General features: G+C 39.8%; 1 protein-coding gene across 4 annotated transcripts in view; it reads right to left on the bottom strand.

The window, feature by feature from the left end:
* Window positions 1-22,827, bottom strand: part of RAPGEF6 (Rap guanine nucleotide exchange factor 6) — a 230,631-nt gene that overhangs the window by 158,051 nt on the left and 49,753 nt on the right. For all 4 annotated transcript variants that reach the window (XM_075009312.1, XM_075009315.1, XM_075009314.1 and 1 more), the window contains 4 exons: window positions 16,461-16,531; window positions 15,700-15,756; window positions 12,626-12,709; window positions 1,998-2,067 (listed from right to left, as the gene is read on the bottom strand). In XM_075009312.1, the coding sequence (XP_074865413.1) occupies window positions 1,998-2,067; window positions 12,626-12,709; window positions 15,700-15,756; window positions 16,461-16,531 (282 nt within the window). The remainder of the gene's footprint in view (window positions 1-1,997; window positions 2,068-12,625; window positions 12,710-15,699; window positions 15,757-16,460; window positions 16,532-22,827) is intronic.

The following is a 22,827-nucleotide window of genomic DNA, read 5'->3' as shown; positions in this document are numbered from 1 at the left end:
GTGACAAACCTGAAGCACATCTGCCTGGTTTCAGTACAACACAAGTGCATTTTTTTTTGTGGGGGCGGGGGGAGTAGTAGGACAATAATGCTGGGAATGTACTCCAATATTCCAACTGTTGATAAGGTTTGTGCATCAGTGCGAGTAAAACCCAAATCACAAACCAGAAAATGAGCTTGGCAGTTTTAATAATTATAAAGAAACCAAAGCCCTTTCCATAGCTTTTACAAATCATGCAGGTGCGCCATGCATACTAAAGACAGAATATATCTGAGATCACAGATTTCAAGTACTGGCTAATCTTCAATACTAGCAGTGGAGGTCATGGGGGGAATAAAGTGTGAAACTGTCCCCTCTCCCCATTCACCATTAAGGGTATGCTTCATGCACACTACTTAAGTAAAGCAGGGGTCAGCAAACTTTTTACGTCGGGCCCCAATTAGATAGGAGCTCCCAACCTGTCTACCAAAATCCAAACAAAACAGAAATTTCAATTATGTTCATATGAGAAAAAATCCTTTCAGTACATAGAAGAAATTAAGTACATAGAATGTAAAAACTATTAATCAGCATATAAATGCACACATACATACATAAAAACACTAACATATTTCCAATTTTTTAATGGGCTGGAGAGTGCTTGATATATATATAAAAACCCTTTATCTTTTTGTTTCAAGAGCCCGTCCCACCCACTCTCCACCTTGGGGTAAAAAACAAAATATCAACAGCTCTCTGCTGTTTCAATAGCCCACTTCCTTCTACCTCCCAGTACCCTAGGCACAGTTAAACAAAAGCACAAAACAAAAGATCAACATAATTTCACTTTAATAAAGCTTTCAGAAAGCTGAACAAAGGGACTGTCCCAGTAAAAGCACAGATCTCTTACCCCCGCCCCGCCCGCCACTCAGGCCAGGAGACTGGAAATGATTCCAGTGCTCCCAGAGAACGATGGACCCCTAGGAGGCAGGAGGGCTGGCAGCATAGGTCAGCCTAACCGAGAGAAGCTGCAAGGATGCTGCAGAGGCCCTGGCTGGGGGTGGGAAGAGGATCAAAAAACGAAGGTGGCCCTCTGCCAACACAACAGAGACTGCAGAGGCAGGGAGGCAGGCAGCGCTGCACAGGGCAGCTGAACTGAGGCTGCGAGGGGTGGCAGCAGAGGACTCCCGTGCAGGAGGGCAGGGAGCAACTGTGCTGCTCTTCCCCTTTTGAAATGTCTTGCACCCCCCAAGGGGGCATGCCCCTGAGTTTGCACACCCATGGAGTAAAAGATGCACTCTCATACGGGTCTGGAGAGGGAGCTCTCTCCACACTTATATGGCTGTGGCAGTTCCTGTACTGCAGAGCTGGGCCCAGCTATCCAGTCTGCGCACTGCAACATGGCACAGAGTTATGTAGTACTGCAATCCTGTTTGCCACATTGCAACATTGCTCACTAGTGATTACATCATGTCACAACACCCAGAGATGGGTGCTGCCGTTGCTAGGAGAATGCAAAATGAATTTGCTCTTTTACAGCCAATGACCCATTTCCTCCCACCCCTCAAAATACCATTTGCAAAACCTGGCTCCACCACTGCTCTCTACTTCACCATGGGTCCTTGAAATGAAGTGGAGTGACAAAAACCAAGAGTACTGTAGCTACCAGAAATGAGAGCTACTAATGAATAAAAGAAATAAAATGGAAGATATTCACACAGAGTAGAACTGACTAATGCTGACAGAGGAATACACAGTCACCAGTGTTTGGTCAGTGTAACAAAAAATATGAATCATTTTAGAAAGGTTAACATTATAATCCTAATCACCACTACGTCTAGTTTAATTTACAGAGCTATTGCTGCCGTGAAAAGATAGCACTGAGTATAATTGAAAAATCAGACTAATTTTAATGTAATTTCATAAGAAGCTTTTTAAGAGCCTTCTGTTACCAGGTACAAAAAAATTGCTAAAACATACAGAAGCATTAAGTACATTTTTAAAAAGTCTATTCTTACCACTATCATTTCAGAAGGTTCCAATATAATACACTCACATCCTCTTTTTCCTCCTGACTGCTTGCCAAAACTGGGGAAAAAAAAGGTAGAAAGAAATGTTATATTTTACCTATTTAGGGAGGGGTTTTAAAAATAATTAACAGAAGGCAAATAAGTAACAAGTAATAGAAGGCAACAGGAAGAACAAAAGTTCATGGCAACTACTATACTGGAGACTACAATTTAATTTTCTCAGATTGTCATTAATAATTCTTTGAATTTACGAAGAACCTTTTATCAGAGTAGATCCACATACTTTTTATAAGGTGGATGCCTTGTGAAATTATTCATATTATACTGCAGGTTGAACCTCTCTAGTCTGCCGCTCTCTTGTCCAGCAACATCCATAATCTAACATGATTTTAGTTACCCAGAAGACCATCTTATTATGTGTGGTCCAGTTTCCTGAGGTCCCATAAAGTTTGTTTACAGTCACCAGTCCTAGGTCTCTGTGTTCTGTGCTGTTATTTAGCTCTAATTTACCCTGACCTATCTTCCAGTAAGCAGTGGAAGCACTGGTAATGCCACTAGACGATATAGATCTCCATGGCCTGGCAAATTGTCTCGTTCAGCACCAGCCAGGTCCCGAGAATGCCAGATTAGAGAGGTTCAACCTGTAACATCATGAGAGTCCAGTCATGAACAGAACTACATTGGATTGTTGCTTCAGAAAAGAGGGGGAAAAAAAGGTGGGGGGGGTTAAAAAAGACAAGAGAAACAAACAGCCTGTGCCCTAAAAAGCTTGATCTGAAGGAGTGGGTCTGTCCCACGAAAGCTCATCTCCTAATAAATTATTTTGTTAGTCTTTAAAGTGCTACTAGACTGCTTTTGTGTTTTCATAGTATATAGACTAGCACGGCTATCTCTGTTACTATAAAATGTGGGTGTACTATACACTGAGGGAAAAGACATGTGACATGAACAAGAACACAAAGATTCCCTACAATTTTTATTACCAAAATGTACAAATTAGAGGCTTCACTTCTTGTTTCTAAACTTGTGAACAAGAAACATAAGCCACAAGAAAAACAGGCTGTCTAGCTGCTATCCTTCGGCATTTTACTAAGTAAATCAGTGTATCTATTTTACATACGCTTAAATTGAGGCCCAAACAGGTTAAGCGACATGCATATGGATGCTGAGGCCACGGTTAGCGATGATGATGATGATGATATGGTCACACAATGCAAAAATGGCAAAATATAAAATCAGCTTCAGACTAGTCAAAATCTGACCATTTCATAAAATAGTGCTGATAACCATTAGTGACAAATGAAAAGTGCTGCTTTCTCGGAATGCTAATAAGGATAATTTTCTCCAGAAAATATTACCAAAAGTTTCAAACTTCCTATATAAGAAAATGAACAAAGTTATGGGAGCCAGTATGTGCCTTTTAAAAAATTTAAAAAGGAATCTCAGCTGGCCAGATATTTGAGAGAGAAAACGTTAGAAAGAGGATCAACACACTAGCTCAGTGTATGAATGCTTCCTGGCTTAGCATGTTGCTCTTTATGCTCTCTGCTGTCAGAGCTGAAGTCTCAGCTGAGACTACAGATTTACAAGGAGACTATAGTGAGCTCTCTCCTATTTCTGTTTTTCCCCCTCTTTGACACGTAGTTTTCTTCTTCTCAGGAGGCAGTTATGGTTGGGGTTAACCAAAACTGGTTTTATTAAAACACTGGACAAGCTGATGATTCTAGCACACACAAAAATTTGATTCAGACTCTGACTTATGTGCATTCTGTTTACTGATGCTCCCCAGGTTTTATTAGAAGGCAGAAGGCTAAAAAAAATCCTTGGACATTATGGGGGATGAGATGGCAAAAAAAAAAAAGCAGCAATGGTCAAGTCAAATCCAAGAAAGAGAGCTTGGAACTGTATGATTTGCAGAGTTCAGCACTGTACTTTTATAGTTAGCAAAGGCTGGATCAAGTGCAAGAGAAGGTGGGGTTTTTTTTTTTGTTTTTGTGGCTTTTGTTGCTTGTTTGTTTTTTTAACTACTCCTCTTCACTGTAGTCTACTCCTTGGCTGTGCCTACACTACTCCTCCCTTTCAGAAGGGGCATGTAAATGGATTGAAAATGCTGATGAAGCACAGATATGAAGAAGATCAACCCACTGCAGCTGAAGATAACAGTATCCAGAGATAAACTTTCTTACATAGAAGAAAAATCCCAGTACAGTTAGTAAGACAGTCAGTCAGAGCTACACTTATACCATCTCTTACAGAAGTCAGTGCAGAATACAGCATGCTTCACATGTGAAAACTACAAATTGTTATGTTAAAGTCTGCATTTAAATAATCGATCATCAGAAAACAAAGGAGTCAGTGTCACAAAGTCAGCCATGTGGCACACGACGCATATTTTATTTTATAAAATTTATTACATTTTAATTATATAGTACAAAGCAGATATCTCACCTATCCTTTCATCAATTAAACCAGTTTTAAACGTATTCATTTTAGCTGGCTCATGAACATACATAAATCAATGTACAACTAGTTTATATCAATTCACAATCAACTTAAATTATCCTGTAACCCCACGGAAGCTTTTTGTGCCCGCAAGATCAGTGACCACATAGCAGCATCCTTTTTCAAGGACACATCCCATCAAAGCAATCAGTGCAATGTACAGTTTGCACACAGAAAGCATTTATTCAGTGTTTCCGACCTTTAACAGTAGGGCCCTTGAATATTTTGTCAGTGACTTCAGAATTCAGGAAGGAGAAGTTACTCACTTTCATGCAGTAACAATGGTTCTCTGAGATGAGTCCCTGCAGGTGCTCCACTTAGGTGTCAGAGAGTCCTGGCGCTGGAGATTGTAATGCTTGTAGAGCAGCCAATCTCTCTCTCTCTCTCTCACACACCCCATGCCATGCGTGCACACTTGCTGTCACGAGCCACTGGTGCCGCTCTGAGGAGTATGCACGCAGTACAGCCCTCCTCTGTTCCTTTTCTACCTGTAGGCTCCAAGCAGAGGGGAGGATGGGAGGCTTGTGGAGCACCTGCAGGGACACATCTCTGAGAACCATTGTTACTGAACAAAAGCGAGTAACTCCTCTGTCAAGTAGTCCCTGCGGGTGCTGCACACAGGTGACTCCGTAGCAGTACTCATTTGAAGGAGATGGGTATTGGAGTCTTCACGTGGATTGATGCAAAACTGCATCTGTCAAAGCAGTGGCAGCTATTGGCCCTTTCTGTAGCATAATGTTCTGCAAATGTACGGTGTGAAGACCTAGTGGCCACTCTACAGATGTAAACTAGAGGGACGTTGCTAAGGAAGGATGTTGTTGCAGCCATCACCCATGTGGCGCGGGCCCTAATAGTCTGTGGCAGCTGTTTGCCTCTGAGTTGGCATGCAGTGTGTATGGAACCTACAATCCAATTGGATGGGCATTGTGCTGAAACAGTTGTTTCTGCACAAGGTCTTGACCACGCTACGAAGAGCCTGTCTGACTTCCTGATTGACTGAGTTCTGTCGAGGTAGAATGTAATCACACATCTTGCATCAAACGTATGTAATATGGCCTCCTGATAAGAAGCATAAGTTTGGGAGAGTAAGAAGGTAAGTATATAGGCTTGTTTACATGAAAATCAGGTATGACCTTTGGGAGAAACTTTGGATGCAGCCTAAGTATCACCTTTTCCTTGGTGAAGATGGTGAAAGGTGGGCCAGCCATGAGAGCTGCAATTTCCCTGACCCTTCTGGTGGATGTCATAGCTGCTAGGAAAGCCACCTTCATGGAAACATTGCAGGGATGTCATGGCAAGAGGTTCGAACGGTGGTCTTGTAAGTGTATCCAACAGTAGATTTAGATCCCATGGTGGTACGCGGGGGGGGGGAATTGGGGCACACCAGTTTGGGTGCACTTTTTGTAACCCTGTTAAGAAACCCTTCACCATGGGGGTATGTGAAAAGAGAAGAACCATCTCCCGACTCATGGAAAGCCATAATCACAGCCAGATGAACTCTGATGGAACTAATACAGAGGCCTGCATTGCTGAGCTCCATGAGGTAAATCAAGCAAGGCAGGTACGGGGGTGGTATCGGGATGCAAATTGCGCATCGCGCACCTTTGTTGAAAACATACCCATTTCTTTTCACAGGTGTTGTTGGTGGAGGGACAGCTGTTTAAAATGATATGTTTGACCCTGTTCAAACAGGCAAGTTCTTCATTTTGAAACCATGGAGAAGCCATGGTGTGAGCTTCAGGGTCTTGATATTGAGGTGACGTGCTGCCGCGGTGCTGTGACAGGAGATTTGGCACTGTTGAAAGAGGGATTGGTTGATCTATTGATAGGTAATGCAGGTGTTCTAATGAACTCTATGCTCTGTGTAGGTCTTAAATTGGTTTTTGTAGGTTTATAAAGGACACAGAATTGGGGAAAAAAATTCCATAGTAGTATTTATCATAATGGTAGTTTGGTGACAAGTGAGACCTTTGATCAGGAAGTCATCTAGGTAAGGAAAAATTACAATATTTTGCCTCCTGGGGAATGCCAAGACCACTGTAAGTGTCTCAGAGCACTCACGGGGCTGCTGAAAGTCTGAAAGGGAAAGTCCTGTATTGGTTGTAATCTCAGCCCACAGCAAATCTGAGGAATCTCCTGTGAGATGGGTGGATAGTCAGGTGGAAGTATGCGTCCTGGAGGTCAAGGGCTGAGAACCTGTCCCCCTCGTATCGTGCTGGAATGATAGCTTACAATGTTGCCATCTTGAACTTTGAGTTGAGAATGAATCTGTTCAATTCCCTGCGGTCTAAGACAGGCCTCCATCCCCCTGATTTCTTGGTAGTAAGGAGACAGTCAGAACAGAACCCCTTGTTGTGGTGTTTGCTGGGAACAGGTTCTATTGCCCCTAGAGTGAGCAATCTCTGTACCTCTGCTTTAAGAAAGGGCTCTTGAGATGGGCCTCTGAAGATGGATGGGGTTGGGGGAGGGGGAGGAGGGATGGCTGTGAAAGGAATAATCTCTAAGGTCCATTTGTCTGATGTGATCTGGGTCCACTGATGGTAAAAGGGCCTCAAACAATGACGGAAGGTAGCCACAAAATACCTTGTAGGGCAATTGCTCAGACCCCTGACCAAACCCTCCATATTTGTTGTTTTTGGGAGGTAGAATGGGCTGTTGAGGACTGGCCTTGCTGTGCCTTCCTTCTGTTGGATTGGTGCTTGGCCTTGCTATCGTACAGCCTGTGTCGTTGTCTATAATAGATGTAGTTATGCTCCGTGGATCTATAGCATGGAGTGTACCTGCACCTTGTTTGGTGGGGAGTACATGCCCATCCTCTGCAGTGTTGCTCTGGAGTCTTTCAAGGAATGTGTTAAAAAAAAACTCATCAGTAGTACTGGAGAATAACCATTTCCTATCAAAGCAGAGGTCTTCTACCTTTGCTTGGATTTTACATGGGATGCCAGATGATTGTAGCTATGCCAACCTGCGTGTAACTACTGCTGTGGTTGTGGCAGTAGCAGCCCTTCTCAGCCACTTCCATGGCTGCCTAGATGGCAGTCTCTGCAATTGAGGGGCCATCTTTAACAACAGACTTCAGGATAGGATGTTTATTATCTGGTAGGTCCTGAACTAAGTGCTGTAGTTTGTTATAATTTGCATGATCATAATTTATTAAAAGAACAATATAGCTTGCTATGCAAAACTACAATGTAGCTGAGGAGTGAACTCTACTGCCGAAAGAATCTAACGCTTATGCTCTTTATCTGTAGGTATAGATTTAAACTGTGGGTTTTTGGATTTATGATTAACAGAATCCACAACAAGCAAGATCACTTGCGGATGTGAGAAAAGAAAATCCATGTCTTTCGATGAAAAAAAAATATTTCCTACCTGCCCTATGATACAGGGGAAGGATAGAAGCCAGATTCTTTCAAAGAGCCTCAGAGGGCTCAAGGATAGCCTCATTAATAGGCAGTGCTATTTTCAAAGGCACAGGTGGTTGTAATATAGCAAGTATTGTTTACCCTGTTCCTTTTGCAGGGTAATATCCTGGGATTGCCTCAAGTAACCCTCAGGTAAGGAGGCGAGCTGCTCTGTGTCTGTCATCAGCCAAGGATGGTAGAAAAGGAACTGAGGAGGGCAGTGTGATGCGTGCACTCCTCAGAGTGGCGGCGGCTCAAGACGGCCAGTGCACACGTGGCACAGAGGGCACTGCCCTAAAGCATTCCTATCTCCAGGGCTGGGATGCACCAACACCTAAGTAGAGCATGCACAGGGACTATTTGACAGAGGAGTACCCCTTGTGGTTAATGTACTGTGTGGCAAGGTGGTCTGGTGCCAAGACAGGGTGCACGTTCCATCTATCACCCTGTTGCAGTTAGGAAAACCCATCGAAGCAAAACCATCCACTATGCCCTACCAATTTTCCAGAATCACTGTCCTTTGTAGCAGAAGGGTATTGATTGCCTTGACTACCTGGATGACAGCAGCCCACACTGTAGACTTGCCCACTCTGAACTAATTGCCCACTGACAGGTAGCTGTCTGACACTGAAAGCTTCCACAGAGTTACTGCCATATGCTTGTGAACTGTCAAAGCAGATCTCATTTTGGTATTGCTGCAATTCAGGTCAAGTGAAAGCAATTCACGAAGTTCCATAAAAGTGGCCTTACATATTCAGAAGTTTTGCAGCCATGCCTGCAGAACAATATGGTCCCACTAGTCTGAACTTGTTTCATGACACCAAAACAGGTGCTCCACTGCATACAAAGCGTTAAGTGCAGCCAGCATCTCCCTGTTCCTCTTCTCTAGTGTTTTATGTTCATTTTTGTCTGTGTCCTCCTCAGACTCTTTACTGCTCTGAAGGCCGTTTAGGATCTGCACATACTCCAGCACAATGTATGAGGTTTTCACATATTTGTCACAACAGTTTGAAACTAGCCATGCTAGCCTTGCAATGGCATCTGCACAGATATGAAAAAAGGGCCTAGAAACACCTTTTGCCATTACTTTCCCAAGGGAGGGAGAGAAGACAAGTGCAATACGGGAAGCTGGTGACACACACTCAGAACTACCTGTGGCACTTTTTTCGTTTCATTGGACAGTGCAAGGGAGCACCAGAAACTGTGGGATACATACCCATAACGCATTGCTCACAAAGGGGACTAAGAGGGATGCACTCTATCAACTTCATCTGCCACTGTGGACACGCACCCTCAACTGTACACAATTAGGAGCTTAAAAAAAATAAAAGTCAGCCTTAACAAATTCAACCTAATCTCTTTGTCTACGTCTACTCTATAGTCCCCTTTTTGAGGGGGACTGCAAATGAGTGAGATTGAAAATTTTGTTTCACAAAGAAGGGTTCTTTCAAAAACAGGGTTTTTCCCCAAAGGTACCCCATCTACACAGCTGTTTTTGTTTTTGGAAAAGCCTCTTCCAGAAGCACAATTGCATGAGATCATGCAAACGAAGCACAAGATTACTAAATCATAGAATCATAGAACACTAGGACCGGAAGGGGCCTCGAGAGGCCATCGAGTCCAGTCCCCTGCCCCGACGGCAGGACCGACCACTATCTACACCATCCCTGATAGACATCTATCTAATCTGCTCTTAAATATCTCCAGCGAGGGAGATTCCACAACCTCCCTTGGCAACTTATTCCAGTACTTGACCACCCTGACAGTTAGGAACTTTTTCCTAATGTCCAACCTAAACTTCCCTTGCTGCAGCTTAAGTCCATTGCCTCTTGTTCTCTCCTCAGAGGCCAAGAAGAACAAGTTTTCTCCCTCCTCCTTATGACACCCTTTAAGATATCTGAAAACCGCTATCATGTCCCCCCTCAATCTTCTTTTTTCCAAACTAAACAAGCCCAATTCTTTCAGCCTTTCTTCATAAGTCATGTTCTCCAGACCTTTTATCATTCTAGTTGCTCTTCTCTGGACCTTCTCTAATTTCTCCACATCTTTCTTGAATTGGGGTGCCCAGAACTGGACACAATATTCCAGCTGAGGCCTAACCAGCGCAGAGCAGAGCGGTAGAATGAATCAGTGCTTCATTTGCATTTCGATATTACTCATTTGCATTCCTCCTCTGAAAGAGGAACGCAGTGTAAATGTACCATTAGTGTAGACATACTCTTAGTCAGCAACTGAGAGGGAGCCATGCTAGTCAATATACTATCAAAACAAAAAAGCAGTCAAGTAGACTTAAAAGATAATAAAATAATTTATTAGGTGAGCTTTTGTGGGACAGACCTACTTCTTCACACCATAGCCATACCAGAACAAACTCAATATTTAAAGCAGAGAACCAAAAACAGTAATCAAAGTTGACAAATCAGAAAAAAAATGATCAAGGTGAGTAAATCAGAGAGCAGAGGGGCTGGCGGGGGGGGCATCAAGAATTAGAGTAAACCAAGTATGCCAAAGAGCCCTTATAGGGTACACATAAATTACTATACAATAGTACTCAGAGGCTTTGCTAATATGTAGCTATATACACTAAGATAAATCCCATTAAAATGCAACAAATTAAACCTTTCCTTGCTCTAAACTTGCTCCTACAATCCAAAGTCAAGTGCCAAGATATTTTTTTTAAAAAATAACTCAAAAAGTAACTGTCTATTAATCCTCTTTAGTGTAAAATAAATAAATAGTAACTGGGGACATAATGTAAAAACTGGCAAGACAGAATCAGGAAGCCTTGTCACTTATCAGCTCTGCCCTGCAATGATGAACAAAGATTTGTTTAAACTGGTTGTCCTAGGCATCTCACTATGAAGAAATCATTTGCCCTACAACTTTCCCTATTTTGTCTATTTGATCCTGGAATGACTGATCAGAGATTCAATCAATTTCAAACTACTGAGAGTCCCATCACAACACTAATTTGCATTACTGATAAACTAGATTTTTGTGTAGCATAATTTTGACAGAGAATCTGCATAAAGATACCAAACATCTGAGTAACAGAATAAGAAAAAATGATATTATGGAGAGATGGGTTTATATCACAATTAACTATTTTATACTGCATTTTCATCAGTTCCATAGCTTGAAAACAGACTTACTACAAGAGACTTACTGCAAGTAATATGGATAGACTAATGTTAGACAGCACATCTATAATTTTTTAGACTCAAAAGGCAAATGGATTCCCTTAATGACAATATGCATTTTCTTGAACTATGAACCATCAGTGACAGATCTTCATAACAAGTCTTTTGACATCAGTGCTTAACAGTGTGCAGTGTCAGGATCGAATGTCTTTCTTGTTTGTGACAATAGACAGCAACCTCTGAAATAACGGGAGCAAAATTTCAAGAATTTTTCTTTTACTTGAATAAGACCTCCTTTTGAAACGATACAAAAATATGGTCACAGTGGACATACTTTGACACAATTTTTACCAGCCTGGACTTAGTGATGACATATGCTATACTGCCATAGATTTACATGGTCTTTTTGTCCCCAGTATATCAGCAGGACAAATTTCCACCCCACACCCCCAGACAGATTTCAAACACACAAGGAAATTAATAACGTCTGTATAGCATATCAAACGTGGTCAACTTGCTTCTTCATATAGAAGCCATTAATCTTAAATTCTACCTCCTCCAGACTGGAAACCTGATGCTTTTAATTCATGAAAATGTATCATGAGCAAAAATATGCCAGGTATGGCTTCCTAAAATAAAAATTCAGAAAAAAGTACAAGGTCAAGCAGAATATGCTGTCAGGTTTAACTTAAATCAACAGTTATGCTCCAGTTTTAATAGTTCACATAATGTTCACCGTGCTTCAAGTCTGAAACACGAGACATTCATTATGTTTTCACTATGACTGACACCATTCTGCTTTTATTTCACACAAAATCATACACTGCTGGTGAACGTCATCCCAAATCTCACAGAATACTGGTATGCAGTCACATTTGTGAAAAGGACAATGTGAACTCATTTGGCTGAAAACTTATATTATGTAAAAATAAGATTTTATTAACGATTCGAAAACAAACCAAAAAAACAGGTAAACAAACAAACAAAACAAAACAAAACCAAACAAACCAACCTTTTCCCTAAATTTAGAATACAGGCTATGTCTACACTTACCAGGAATGTTGATGGTTCCTACGGAATTTTAGATACGTCAACTGCATACCTAAAATTGCTTTTGCAGCCGTCGACATGGGTTCCTGTCTTCACAGTGGAACATTGATGGGAGTGATCCTCCCGCCGACGTTCCTTAATCCTTGAGGCTCGCAAGGAGATCCGGGGTCAACATTGACCCTGAAACGCACCGTTTTGCGCATGGTTTTGCGACCTAAGCGTTCGGTCTTCTGTGGCCAATATAGACCTAGCCGTAGCCACAGCCAACAGGAGCCATTTTTAATTAAGAGTACCTCTCATTTGCAATGTGAGCACTGAGAAATAAAAATGGAGCCTGGTAAAGTTACAATTGATCATGAATGTTTAATATGAAAGAAATGCAAAAACAATGAAAACTAAATTCTATTTTAAGATATTAGAAGTGAAAAACTTAAAGCAATCTATTTAACATATGCAAAGAAGTGTTTTAAAGTACCTATTGACAATGTCCCTTGAAGCAGTTAAATTAATTTGTACATACCTGCATGGTGGTAAAAACATGGAGTCCTTCATAAGGACAGAACCAGACAGAAGAATATACCAGCATCTGGCAATAGTTTCTGAACTGCAGGAAAGAAAATCAAAATTATTGATATTGTTATCTATTTAAGAGCAATATAAAATATGTCATCTTAGTTATCACTTTAATATTGAACCTCCACATTTTACCATACTGAATATTAGAATGTAGATTGAAATCCAAAACCATTGCTGATGCACACACATTAATAGCTCTGAGTATTCATTGTACTGAAATAGAATGGCCTGGGCAGAATTTTAAGCTGAAATCTACTTTTACCCTAAACCTTAAAATATTTTGAGCCAACTGAAAAATTAATATTTGAAAACAAGATTATGTCCCACAGCATGTTACAAGCTACATACAGACAAGAACTATTTCACCATGTATTTACATTCGTTAGCATTCTGACAGTGGACAATAAGTTTAGGAAAGAATGCATGAAAATACCTATGTCCCACGACAAACTATGCGATGAAATTAGATAAACTATTTAACTGTCCAAATAGGAGTTTAGCAGGACACTAAAGGATTAACATACATAGCTATTCTTACAGTGCTACAGGATTTTTCAAAGTTGTCATAAAGCCATCAGATCTACTGTTTTAAATTCCTAGTGCTAGCATGCTTCCCCAAGGATCAAGACTCCTGACTATGTAAAGAGAAACTGGGAAGTATCAACTCCAAGGGAAGAGTGCCATCTACTGCATCGCCAATCCGATGTCCATGAGCTTCTTAAGTTTTCTTCATATGTCATCTACACACATTTGAAAAATATATTCTGGATGTACATACACATGCACACTCTTTTAAGGTAAATTATGTGGCCCAATTCTCTAAAACACTGCTGAAAATCTCAACCGATATCTTAGAAGAACCACTTCATTTTCAAAACAAAACAGCAGCCATCTAGCACTTCAAAGACTAACACAACAATTTATTAGCTGATTAGCTTTTGCGGGACAGATTCACTTCTTCAGGTCTATCCCATGAAACCTCATCACCTAATAAGCAATTTATTTAGTCTTTAAAGTGCTACCTGATTGCTGTTTTGTTAGAATACAGACAAACACGGCTACTTCTCTGTTACTATTCATTTTCAAAGTTAAAAATATAATTATTTGCAATGTTGTAGTTGTGTTGATCCTAGGATATTAGAAAAACAAGGCAGGTGAGGAACTTTTTTTCACTGGACCAATTTTTGGCTGATGAAAGAGACAAGCTTTTGAACTATGATGTTCTGAGGATCACTGAAACCACTTGGCTTGTAACTTTGGGTGTCTTAATATTATATGGCTATGGCTCAAAGCTCTGCCACCAATAGTCAGCCTACAAACAAAGGTCTCAAACCAGCCTACTTAGTCCTTGCAAGATGACCTCACCAAGTCTCTCTAGTCCCACATCCCCCCCGAATCCAATCCCCACGACCACCACCAAGTTCTTAACTACCAGACTCTCAGACTTTTCCCTTTATCACCTCCAAAAGAGTGAAGTCTGTCCCCAGTTATTAGTTGTTTGGGAGGGGCGCGTTCCATGAAGTTGGCACCTCTGAAACCCACTTTTGATAAAAATAAACAACGTTTATTTAATAGAAAAATTATAGACTCTGATGAAATGCTAGTGAAAAATATATATACAAGTTACATAGAAACTAAACAAAGATGCAGTCTCAGTGTAATTGTCAGGCACTAGCATTCCAATTTCTCTTTTCTAATACAGATTTCCTCTAGTAGCTGTACAGTTTCCTAGAATGCCCTCTGTCCTAGAGAGGATCTAATTTCTTGCAAACAGCATCTCACTTAAACACTGTCCTCAGATCTCCAAAGTTCTTCACTTCAAAACCTCTCTCTTTCAAGAGTTTGTCATTTTTGAGCATTTTTGAAGATCACCTGAAGAAGAGCTGTGTGTAAGCTCAAAAGCTTGTCTCTCACCAAAACTTGGTCCAGTAAAAGATTCTCACTCACCTTCTCTCTCAAATAGACTTTTAATCACTTCTATCAATCTTAAATGTTGCAGAGTTTTGTGCTTACTATTACAATCAAAGTGTACATATGACAATTTCTGGTTCTTTCAGTATCACTTCTGAGTTATGGATGATTTTATGAAATTGTAACATGAAGTAGCATGGAAAACCTATAGATAGATGGATTGCCCATGAGATTGTCTGTGGCCTGGCATAGACTATGGTGAATAATAAGCACTCAAAGGTATTTTCTAAGGCAAACACATTTTGGCTTCATCTACGCTGAGCTGTAATGCCAGCAGCTTGATGTAAATAAGCAATCTTGAAAATGCAAATTAACACATTTGCATATTCACACAGCTAATTTGCAAATTCACAAGAGATCACCCTACCAGCAGAGGCTGCTGCCAGCAAAAAACAAGTTGTGTAGATGTGGTTCTGCTGGCAAAAACCTCCTCTCTAGGCAGTCCTTTATCCCTGATTTTTTTTTTCCAGGAGTAAGAGGCTGCCAACAAAGGGGGCTTTTGCTGGCATGTCTACATTACTTGTTTTCTGCTGGCAGCAGCCTCTGCCCGCAGGGCAATATTACGTGCATATGCAAATGAGCACAATTTGCATTTTTGAGACTGCTTATTTACATCAAGCTGCTTGCACTATGGCTCAGTGTACACACAGCTTTTGAGTCAATGGTTTAGCTCTACTTAGTAGAATACACTTCCTACTCTTCTCTGATGGAGGTAGGTACAGGAAGTAAGGATTAAGGATAAAAGAGCATAAGGATTTTAGTCTGAAAGTCAGTGCAGCACCCAATTAGAGAGTTTAGACCCTGAAAGAGTGCACCTAAGGACCTTGAGATTAAAGCAGAGGCTGGATTCTATTCAAGTTCCAGAAACACGTAATACCCTGGAAATCCCCGAGGCCTGGATTTCCTTAACAACAATCCCAGTTAGTGATCAGGGAAGGGTATCTGGTAGGAACTGTGATGACATACATAATTTGACATGCAAGCAAGCAAGCAAGCAAGCAATTTCTCTACTATGAACATGATGATCGTGGCTTAAAATGTACTTACCAAAAAAGAACTTGGTTGCCTTTGTATCTTTCATAGCGAGCGGTAGAAGACATTATTCTGAGAAAAATGAAACTTTAATTTAGATTTTAAACCCTAAAAACATTTTAATCTATTAATTTTTCAGCAATATCATTTTAAGTCATGAAAAAAATTTAAAATTGGCTTTGCTTCATAAACCATAACCTCAAACTTAAATGAAATTCTTATTATCCAAATAGATAACACTACATATTCTCTGAGTGCTTAAATCACTCCTACGCACTGGAATTAACCATAGCAACAGAATAAGAATTGAGGTATTTCTAATGCATATTTTGTGCTTTTGTCTTGTTTCCCTCTCTTTTCATATGTACTAAATCAGTGGTACTTTCACAGTTACGTGACTCAGGAGCCACATTTGCAACCACCATTAACCAAAAGATCTACATGACTACTGTATTCTCTGAGCATCACATCACCACACAAACACATACAGTAATATTAAACATGTAACTATAAACATAACCTCCGTGCTACTGGAGGAAGAGTGAGAACTCCCTTCCTCCCAGGAAAGCCACAAATTAACTGTTTGCAGCACTCCAGGATGAAGCTTTGAAAAGCAGCAGGCCACGCCTGAAAGAACAACATGCAGCTCATCAGCTGTGGACTGAGTATCACTGTGCTGAGATCATTGGCATATGTATATTATTAGAGCATTTGCAACAAAAAGTTAAATAGGATATAATTTGTACTTGATTACACAATCCTCTTGAAGCCTTTACCTTAGCTGATGTTCCCTGAGATGTGACAATATGTCCATTCCATGAAGATAAGAATAGATAGTATTTAAGTCCTGAAAACAAAAAGAAAATACCACTTATACATAAATTGGATTTTAGGAGTATCTGATTTTCCCAATATCTCCCAAAATTATTATGCAATACATTTTAAACAAACTTTAGAACAAAATATGGAATAGGAAACAGTTGAGGACAAATGCAGACCTGCAGAGCCAATATACTCTAAGTAGTGGACACAACTAAGCTGGTCTGCAACTACTTCTGAAATCATTCCATAGGCAAGATCCTGATGTAATTTGTTAGTTCCAGCCTCTGCATTTACACAGAAGCATAAATGCACATTGCACTATACAGTAAGTAGAAGGCACTAAATAATAGTGCCTTACATCACCAAATGCAGCTGTATCTTAGTGATTGTCTGTAGACTCTAATCCCTCAGACAAAGAGACAAATACATACAAGACCTTTATCAAACACACCTGAAGAAGTGAGGAAACAGACAGAGCCAGATGGGTACCCAGAAACCACCTGCTACAAGACAGGCCTAACAAGGAAAACAACAGAACACTACTGGCCATCACCTACAGCCCCCAGATAAAATTTCTGCAGCACGTCATCAGTGATCTACAACCCATCCTGGACAATGATCCTTCACTCTCACGGACCTTGGGAAGCAGGCCATTCCTCGCCTACAGATACCCCACCAACCCAAAATAAAATCTCACCAGCAACTACACACTACACCAGAGTAACTCTAACTCAGGAACCATTCCCTGCAACAAACCTCAGTGCCAACTCTGCCCACATATGTACACCAGCGACTTCACAGGGCCTAACCACATCAACCACACCATCTACTAATGTAATATATGTCATCAGGCACCAGCAATGCCCCTTTGCCACATAGAGTCTGGTTTGTCCAAAGTCTCTGTGTAAAAGAACAAATGGACACAAATCAGATATCAAGAACGGTAACACACAAAAACCTGTAGAACAACACTTCAATCTCCCTGGACACTCAGTAGCAGATTTAGAAGTAGCCATCCTGCAGTAAAAGAACACCAAAGGGAAACTGTAGAGCTTCAATTCATTTGCAAATTTGACACCAACAGTTACAAAAGCAGTTTCTCCCCCCTTGGTGTTCACACCACCACATCAGCTGCTGGAAGAGGGCCACATCCTCCTAGACCGAACTGACCTAGTCAGATCTGGCCTTCCTCTTGATCAGTACTCCTTTCTTTTCATGAGCTTATATAATTAGACCTGCCTCTGGAATTCCCACTCCAATGCACCTGATAAAATGGGTCTTTGCCCAGGAAAGATTATGCTCCAAAAAAATCTGTTAGTCTATAAAGTGCCACAGGACTTCCCGTTGCTTTTGCTGATTCAGACTAACATGGCTGCCCTTTTGATACTTGCACCAGCTAAGATATTTTTCAACCACCAAATTAAAACATGCTACCCCTAACACATGAAAAGATCCAATTTTTACTTTGAACAGTAGACATTACATGAAAATACTAATCATGAGATACAGCTGTTTAAGCCTCTCACTGCAAAAATTCTTGTTAGTCATAAAAATATTTGCACTGCTCCAGTAGACCACATGCTAAAGCAAAAAACACTAGAGCTATTCAGTATTTAATTTCCTATCCAAAACAGGTGTGCTGTTAGTTAGTAATGAACCCATACACCATAAAATACACACAAAAATTGAAGACTCTCACTAGCTTGAACATTTGAAAACATGCATCCCTAACTTTCCAGTGACAGGGAATGCTGTTTCTGCAACATATGCAAAAAAAGGTATGAGTGCAGGCTTTAGAATGTACAGTAGCTTTTTTGAGGAGTTTCTTGGCTTAGTACTCTATTTCAGAAACATGATGGATATGGAGTTTGTTCCATAAAAAAAGAAAGGTCGTGGATTATTTGTATCTGATCTTTATTACAATTTCAGATTCCTAATACTATAAGCAAAACCAGTGAAAGTTGCAGAAGTTACCAATTGCTTAATAAACTATCTAAAACTAAACCATCCAAAGGGATAATTAGTATGATTTAAAAGTTCTAATGGTGAAGTATGCATGCTTAAATCTTAAGCAGCCCCTTTATTTCAGGTTCTTGTTGTATATATGTTCTTTCCATACAGAAATATTAGTGAGACATTTTTTATGATCTCAGTAAGTGATGCTAAAAGGATACTTTCTGTAACTAGTATATTGACCTAATCTTAAGAAAATTAAGTGTAACTACTGGGGGGGGGGGGCGGAACTCCATCCAAAATGTTAAAGATGTTCACAGTATACTGTAGGGCTACAAGTTATGTTAGAATCATTACTTCAAATACAGTAGTCACAGCTTTTGTAAAAGAATGGGTCATGCACAATATTATAACAAAGGATAAAACTTCTGAAGTGATCTCTTTCTCCAAATAGCTCTCTACTCAATGCATATTTTTATCTATCATTTAAACCCAAAAAATAAACTGTTGTAAGTAAATCTGTGAAAAAAAATCAAAGCTTCCAATGCTATTTAACGATTTTAAAAACACTTTACCTACCTACTGACAAAGCAGCTTAGATCAGGACATGCAGGACATGGAGAGTGCAAAGGAAGTTTGGCATGCTGCTGGAGTGTCCAGTTCTTAATATTGTTGGCAACCCTCACTACCACATGGCAAGCCATGATGTCAATATATAGTGCACTAACCTATCACATACTAACAGTGTGGCCCCCACTACTGCGCACTAAAAAGTTCCATGTTGTAAAGGAGTATGTCAAAGTCACCTTCAGAACTCTTACTTCTTGGCAACTGGGTTCACATGTCCAGTTACTGCACGGTAAATTACTGAGTTCTACATTCACACCCTGGCTTCTCATGTGCTAACTGTCCATATACACAGTCTCTCAACCTTATTTTTCATAATATTACATCTTATTAAGTCTTGATATTATAACTGTGCCTCCATGGTGCTGCAAAGCAAGCAAGAAAATTTGGCAGCTCTCCAGGTGAGGTGAGGTGGGAGTCAAGGCACACCCCATTCTGGTCAGCACTAGGTGTTGTGATAGGATTGGGCATGCTCAGTTAGGATGCACTTTTTGGAGATTTGAGAGACCAAAACTGAAAGTCTCTAATGAGCATGTTTAACATAAAACTTTTTGGAGGCTTATAACCTTCTAGCACTAACAGTACATTGTTACAAGGATGGCAAAAAGATACAGCTCTGATATGAAGACACCATTTTCTCCCCAACTCCCAACCTTATTTCCTGGTGGCGGGGGGAACATGCTATTTTGATTGAAGACATCTAGCGCAGAAAATTTCAGACCACATAGTTAAAGTTTCACAACATTACAAGAAATTAAAAATAAGGTCTTATGAGATGTGTAAGGCAATCTTATTGCTACCAGCTCTGCCTATAATCTCTAAACAGGTATTCAAAACAGATATTTAACAAGTCTTATTGGCTGAGTGGGAGCTAGGAAGCTAGCTTGTTTTTTAAAATATAAATGGTATCAAAAATGTGTAAGATCACAGTGACTGCACATACAAATGACCACTCAGACTGCTCACATATGGACACACTCCAGCCAGGACTTGAAATAGCTATTTTGTTTGTATTGCTTGAACGAATAAAATCTGTTGGGCTCCTTCATTTCAAAAGTAACACAAGCATTAGGAAGACAAAATATTAACTCACTACAGAAAATTCCTAAAAAGAATTCCAGTTTAATTAAAAACCTGCTATTTACTGAAGATATATGAATTTTTTAAGATAGTGAGAATATAGTTTATGCCAATATTTTCAAAAGCCCTAGGTTTTCTGCAGTTTACAATTTTTGGAGGTAAAAGAACACGAGGGGGCAGATTTTCAGGGAAGCCCAAGTGAAAGATTGTCCTAAAGATAGGTAAATCACCAAAGCAATTATACAATTGCCCATAGCAAAATCGCTGTATTTTAAAATGTTGGTTCAATAAATCAGTCAAGGATGTTATTACACCTTCTGCGCTGAACCTGGTTTAATTCTTGCATAGCAAATATTTGCGAACAACACAGGAAGTTGGACTAGATCATCATAATGATCTCTTACATGGTCTTGTACAATATGAAATAAATGCATCATCTTTCTACTCCTTCTCCACTTAAACTATAGAAAGACATGGGCTGAATTCAGCCTTGGTTCACACTCGTGCGACTGACCATACCTATATCCAGTTATAGCAGTGCCGAATTTTGCCCAGATGTCTTTTGAGCAGGTCCAGAAGCACATTGTATGTTTCTCTGCATTCACTACTAGCAGTATCATGAACTAATGTTTCACGTGGACTAGAAATAAAATGCTCAGAGTATATATTGACCAATTTAATGGGATACTGTACTGCCAATTTATTTCTAAAAACAGTGTTTTTAGTAGATATGCATTAAGATTAAAAGCCTGTTAATCTCAAAGTATGTTTTTCTCCAGATTTTACAAAAACAAATCTATTTCAGAAGTTTTAACAAGCTTACAAACCACTGCATGTAAATATTAGAAACAAAACGCTAATATGATAATTACAAGTCATCTATTTTCATTTACAGAAATATTCCCTAATATAATCAGCAAAACTCAGTTTAAGAGAATGTAAAACTTTACAGGATGAGCCTCCTCACATCATCTGGGAGGCATTTATTCTAGTGATGTTCTTAAATTAAGAGAAACTACTGATTCTACTCATATTAATCACAGTATGTCTGTAAAATGTTAATATTCAAAAAACCCTGGGCAGACATAGTGCAATTTTATGCACCTAAATGCACACTGTATGAAAACTGAATAAATAGTACCAACATTTTTAAGTATCAATATGTCCTGTCTTTTGCTGGCTACAAAAGTGATGCATTAATTTTCCTGCAACAAAAGCCACCCCTATTTATGGAGTCTATCTTCTAGTTCTGTTTTTCTTTTGAGAAACATAATTTTCTGATGCCAGGTCTTGTGCAGCTAGGGAAACTGATGACATCCTAAATATTTACTGTTTATGTGCATCAGTGCGACAACAGTAACATGTTCGTACACTACTCTAGAAGTCACGGTCATCTCCTTCCATCTTCCCTAAGAAAAAGAATGTGAGAAAAACAGCTGTTCAATGTGATAAATTAAAACAGAATATCAGTAAGCATTAGATTGTTATTTAATCATACTATCATTAGAACATTAAGTGTCTTCTATATATATTTATTTCTACTTGCACTGTTGCCTAATCTCACCACCAATCGTCACCTCTCTTTAAAAAAGCCTACATCCAAAAAACACCGACTAGATTTCTCCATTTATCTGGTCCACCAAAATACCTTTACAAAAGATTTCAGACAGACAGAACTTTAGGATAATTTCCACCTCTTCCAAGTCAACCCCAACACAACAGTCTCAGACACCGATGCATGCTGGGGAATGTAATGCTTACTATGAAGATTTATTATTTCCTTCCACAATGTCCCATAACGTGTTTTAAAACAAAAGGCAGCATAGTCTGTGCCCCAATAAGCTTTGTTTTAGAAAGGCAAAGCAGAGAGAGGATACAGGAAGTAACTATCCGATGCCAAAATGTCCATGTCCCAATAAAACAACATTTTTACTACATTTCCTGGTAAGTACTCCATAATTCTGTCACAGTCAACCAATTAGGTTCTTGCAGGCATCATGGTAAAAGTGGGTCATAAAAAGACATAAGAATTTGGAAAATTTTAAAGCATAGCTCAGGATGGTATTCTGTATATGAGGGACTGAAGGGGAGACAGGAGAAAGTAGCGATTGTAGCTAAACAAAAAAACAAAACAAAAAAAATGGGCCCTTACAAAACAGACAGGAACACCACACACAAAGTCAAAGCTCAGGAAAAGTTCTGCACATCTTTGATCCAGATATAATTGACTCCCTTTCTTTTCACTGACCCAGACAATGGATATATGCCATAGGTCAAAAAATATCCATCTACACATCCTCACAGAAAATCCCAAATGTGGACTCCTTCTGTGGGCCATTCAGTATCAGCATGGTCTCAGGCGAGTATTTATAACTTCAAACACCAGTCTAGGGTGTTCCTGTGAGGATTTTCCTATTCCACCCCTAAAGTCACCCAGCTCACAGGAAAGGGATTCTAAGTATACTGTCAAATAGTATCATTTGACAGTGTTTTCATATAGGGCATGCATAGTATACACCTTCTATAAGCCCGGATTATTAACCAAGAATGCTATTGTGTGAACTTCCAGTGCATTTCCAGTGCCTTTAATCCTGGTTTCGAACAGAATGCAAACTATGACTAAATTACCAACTTCACATTCTGTCCTGGCAACTTCTCAAC

Source organism: Carettochelys insculpta, chromosome 15 (genome assembly GCF_033958435.1).
Source record: "Carettochelys insculpta isolate YL-2023 chromosome 15, ASM3395843v1, whole genome shotgun sequence".
In the NCBI taxonomy this organism is placed as follows: Eukaryota; Metazoa; Chordata; order Testudines; family Carettochelyidae; genus Carettochelys; species Carettochelys insculpta.
The sequence above is the reverse complement of the archived record's forward strand: the minus strand, read 5'-3'. Positions and strand labels throughout refer to the sequence as shown.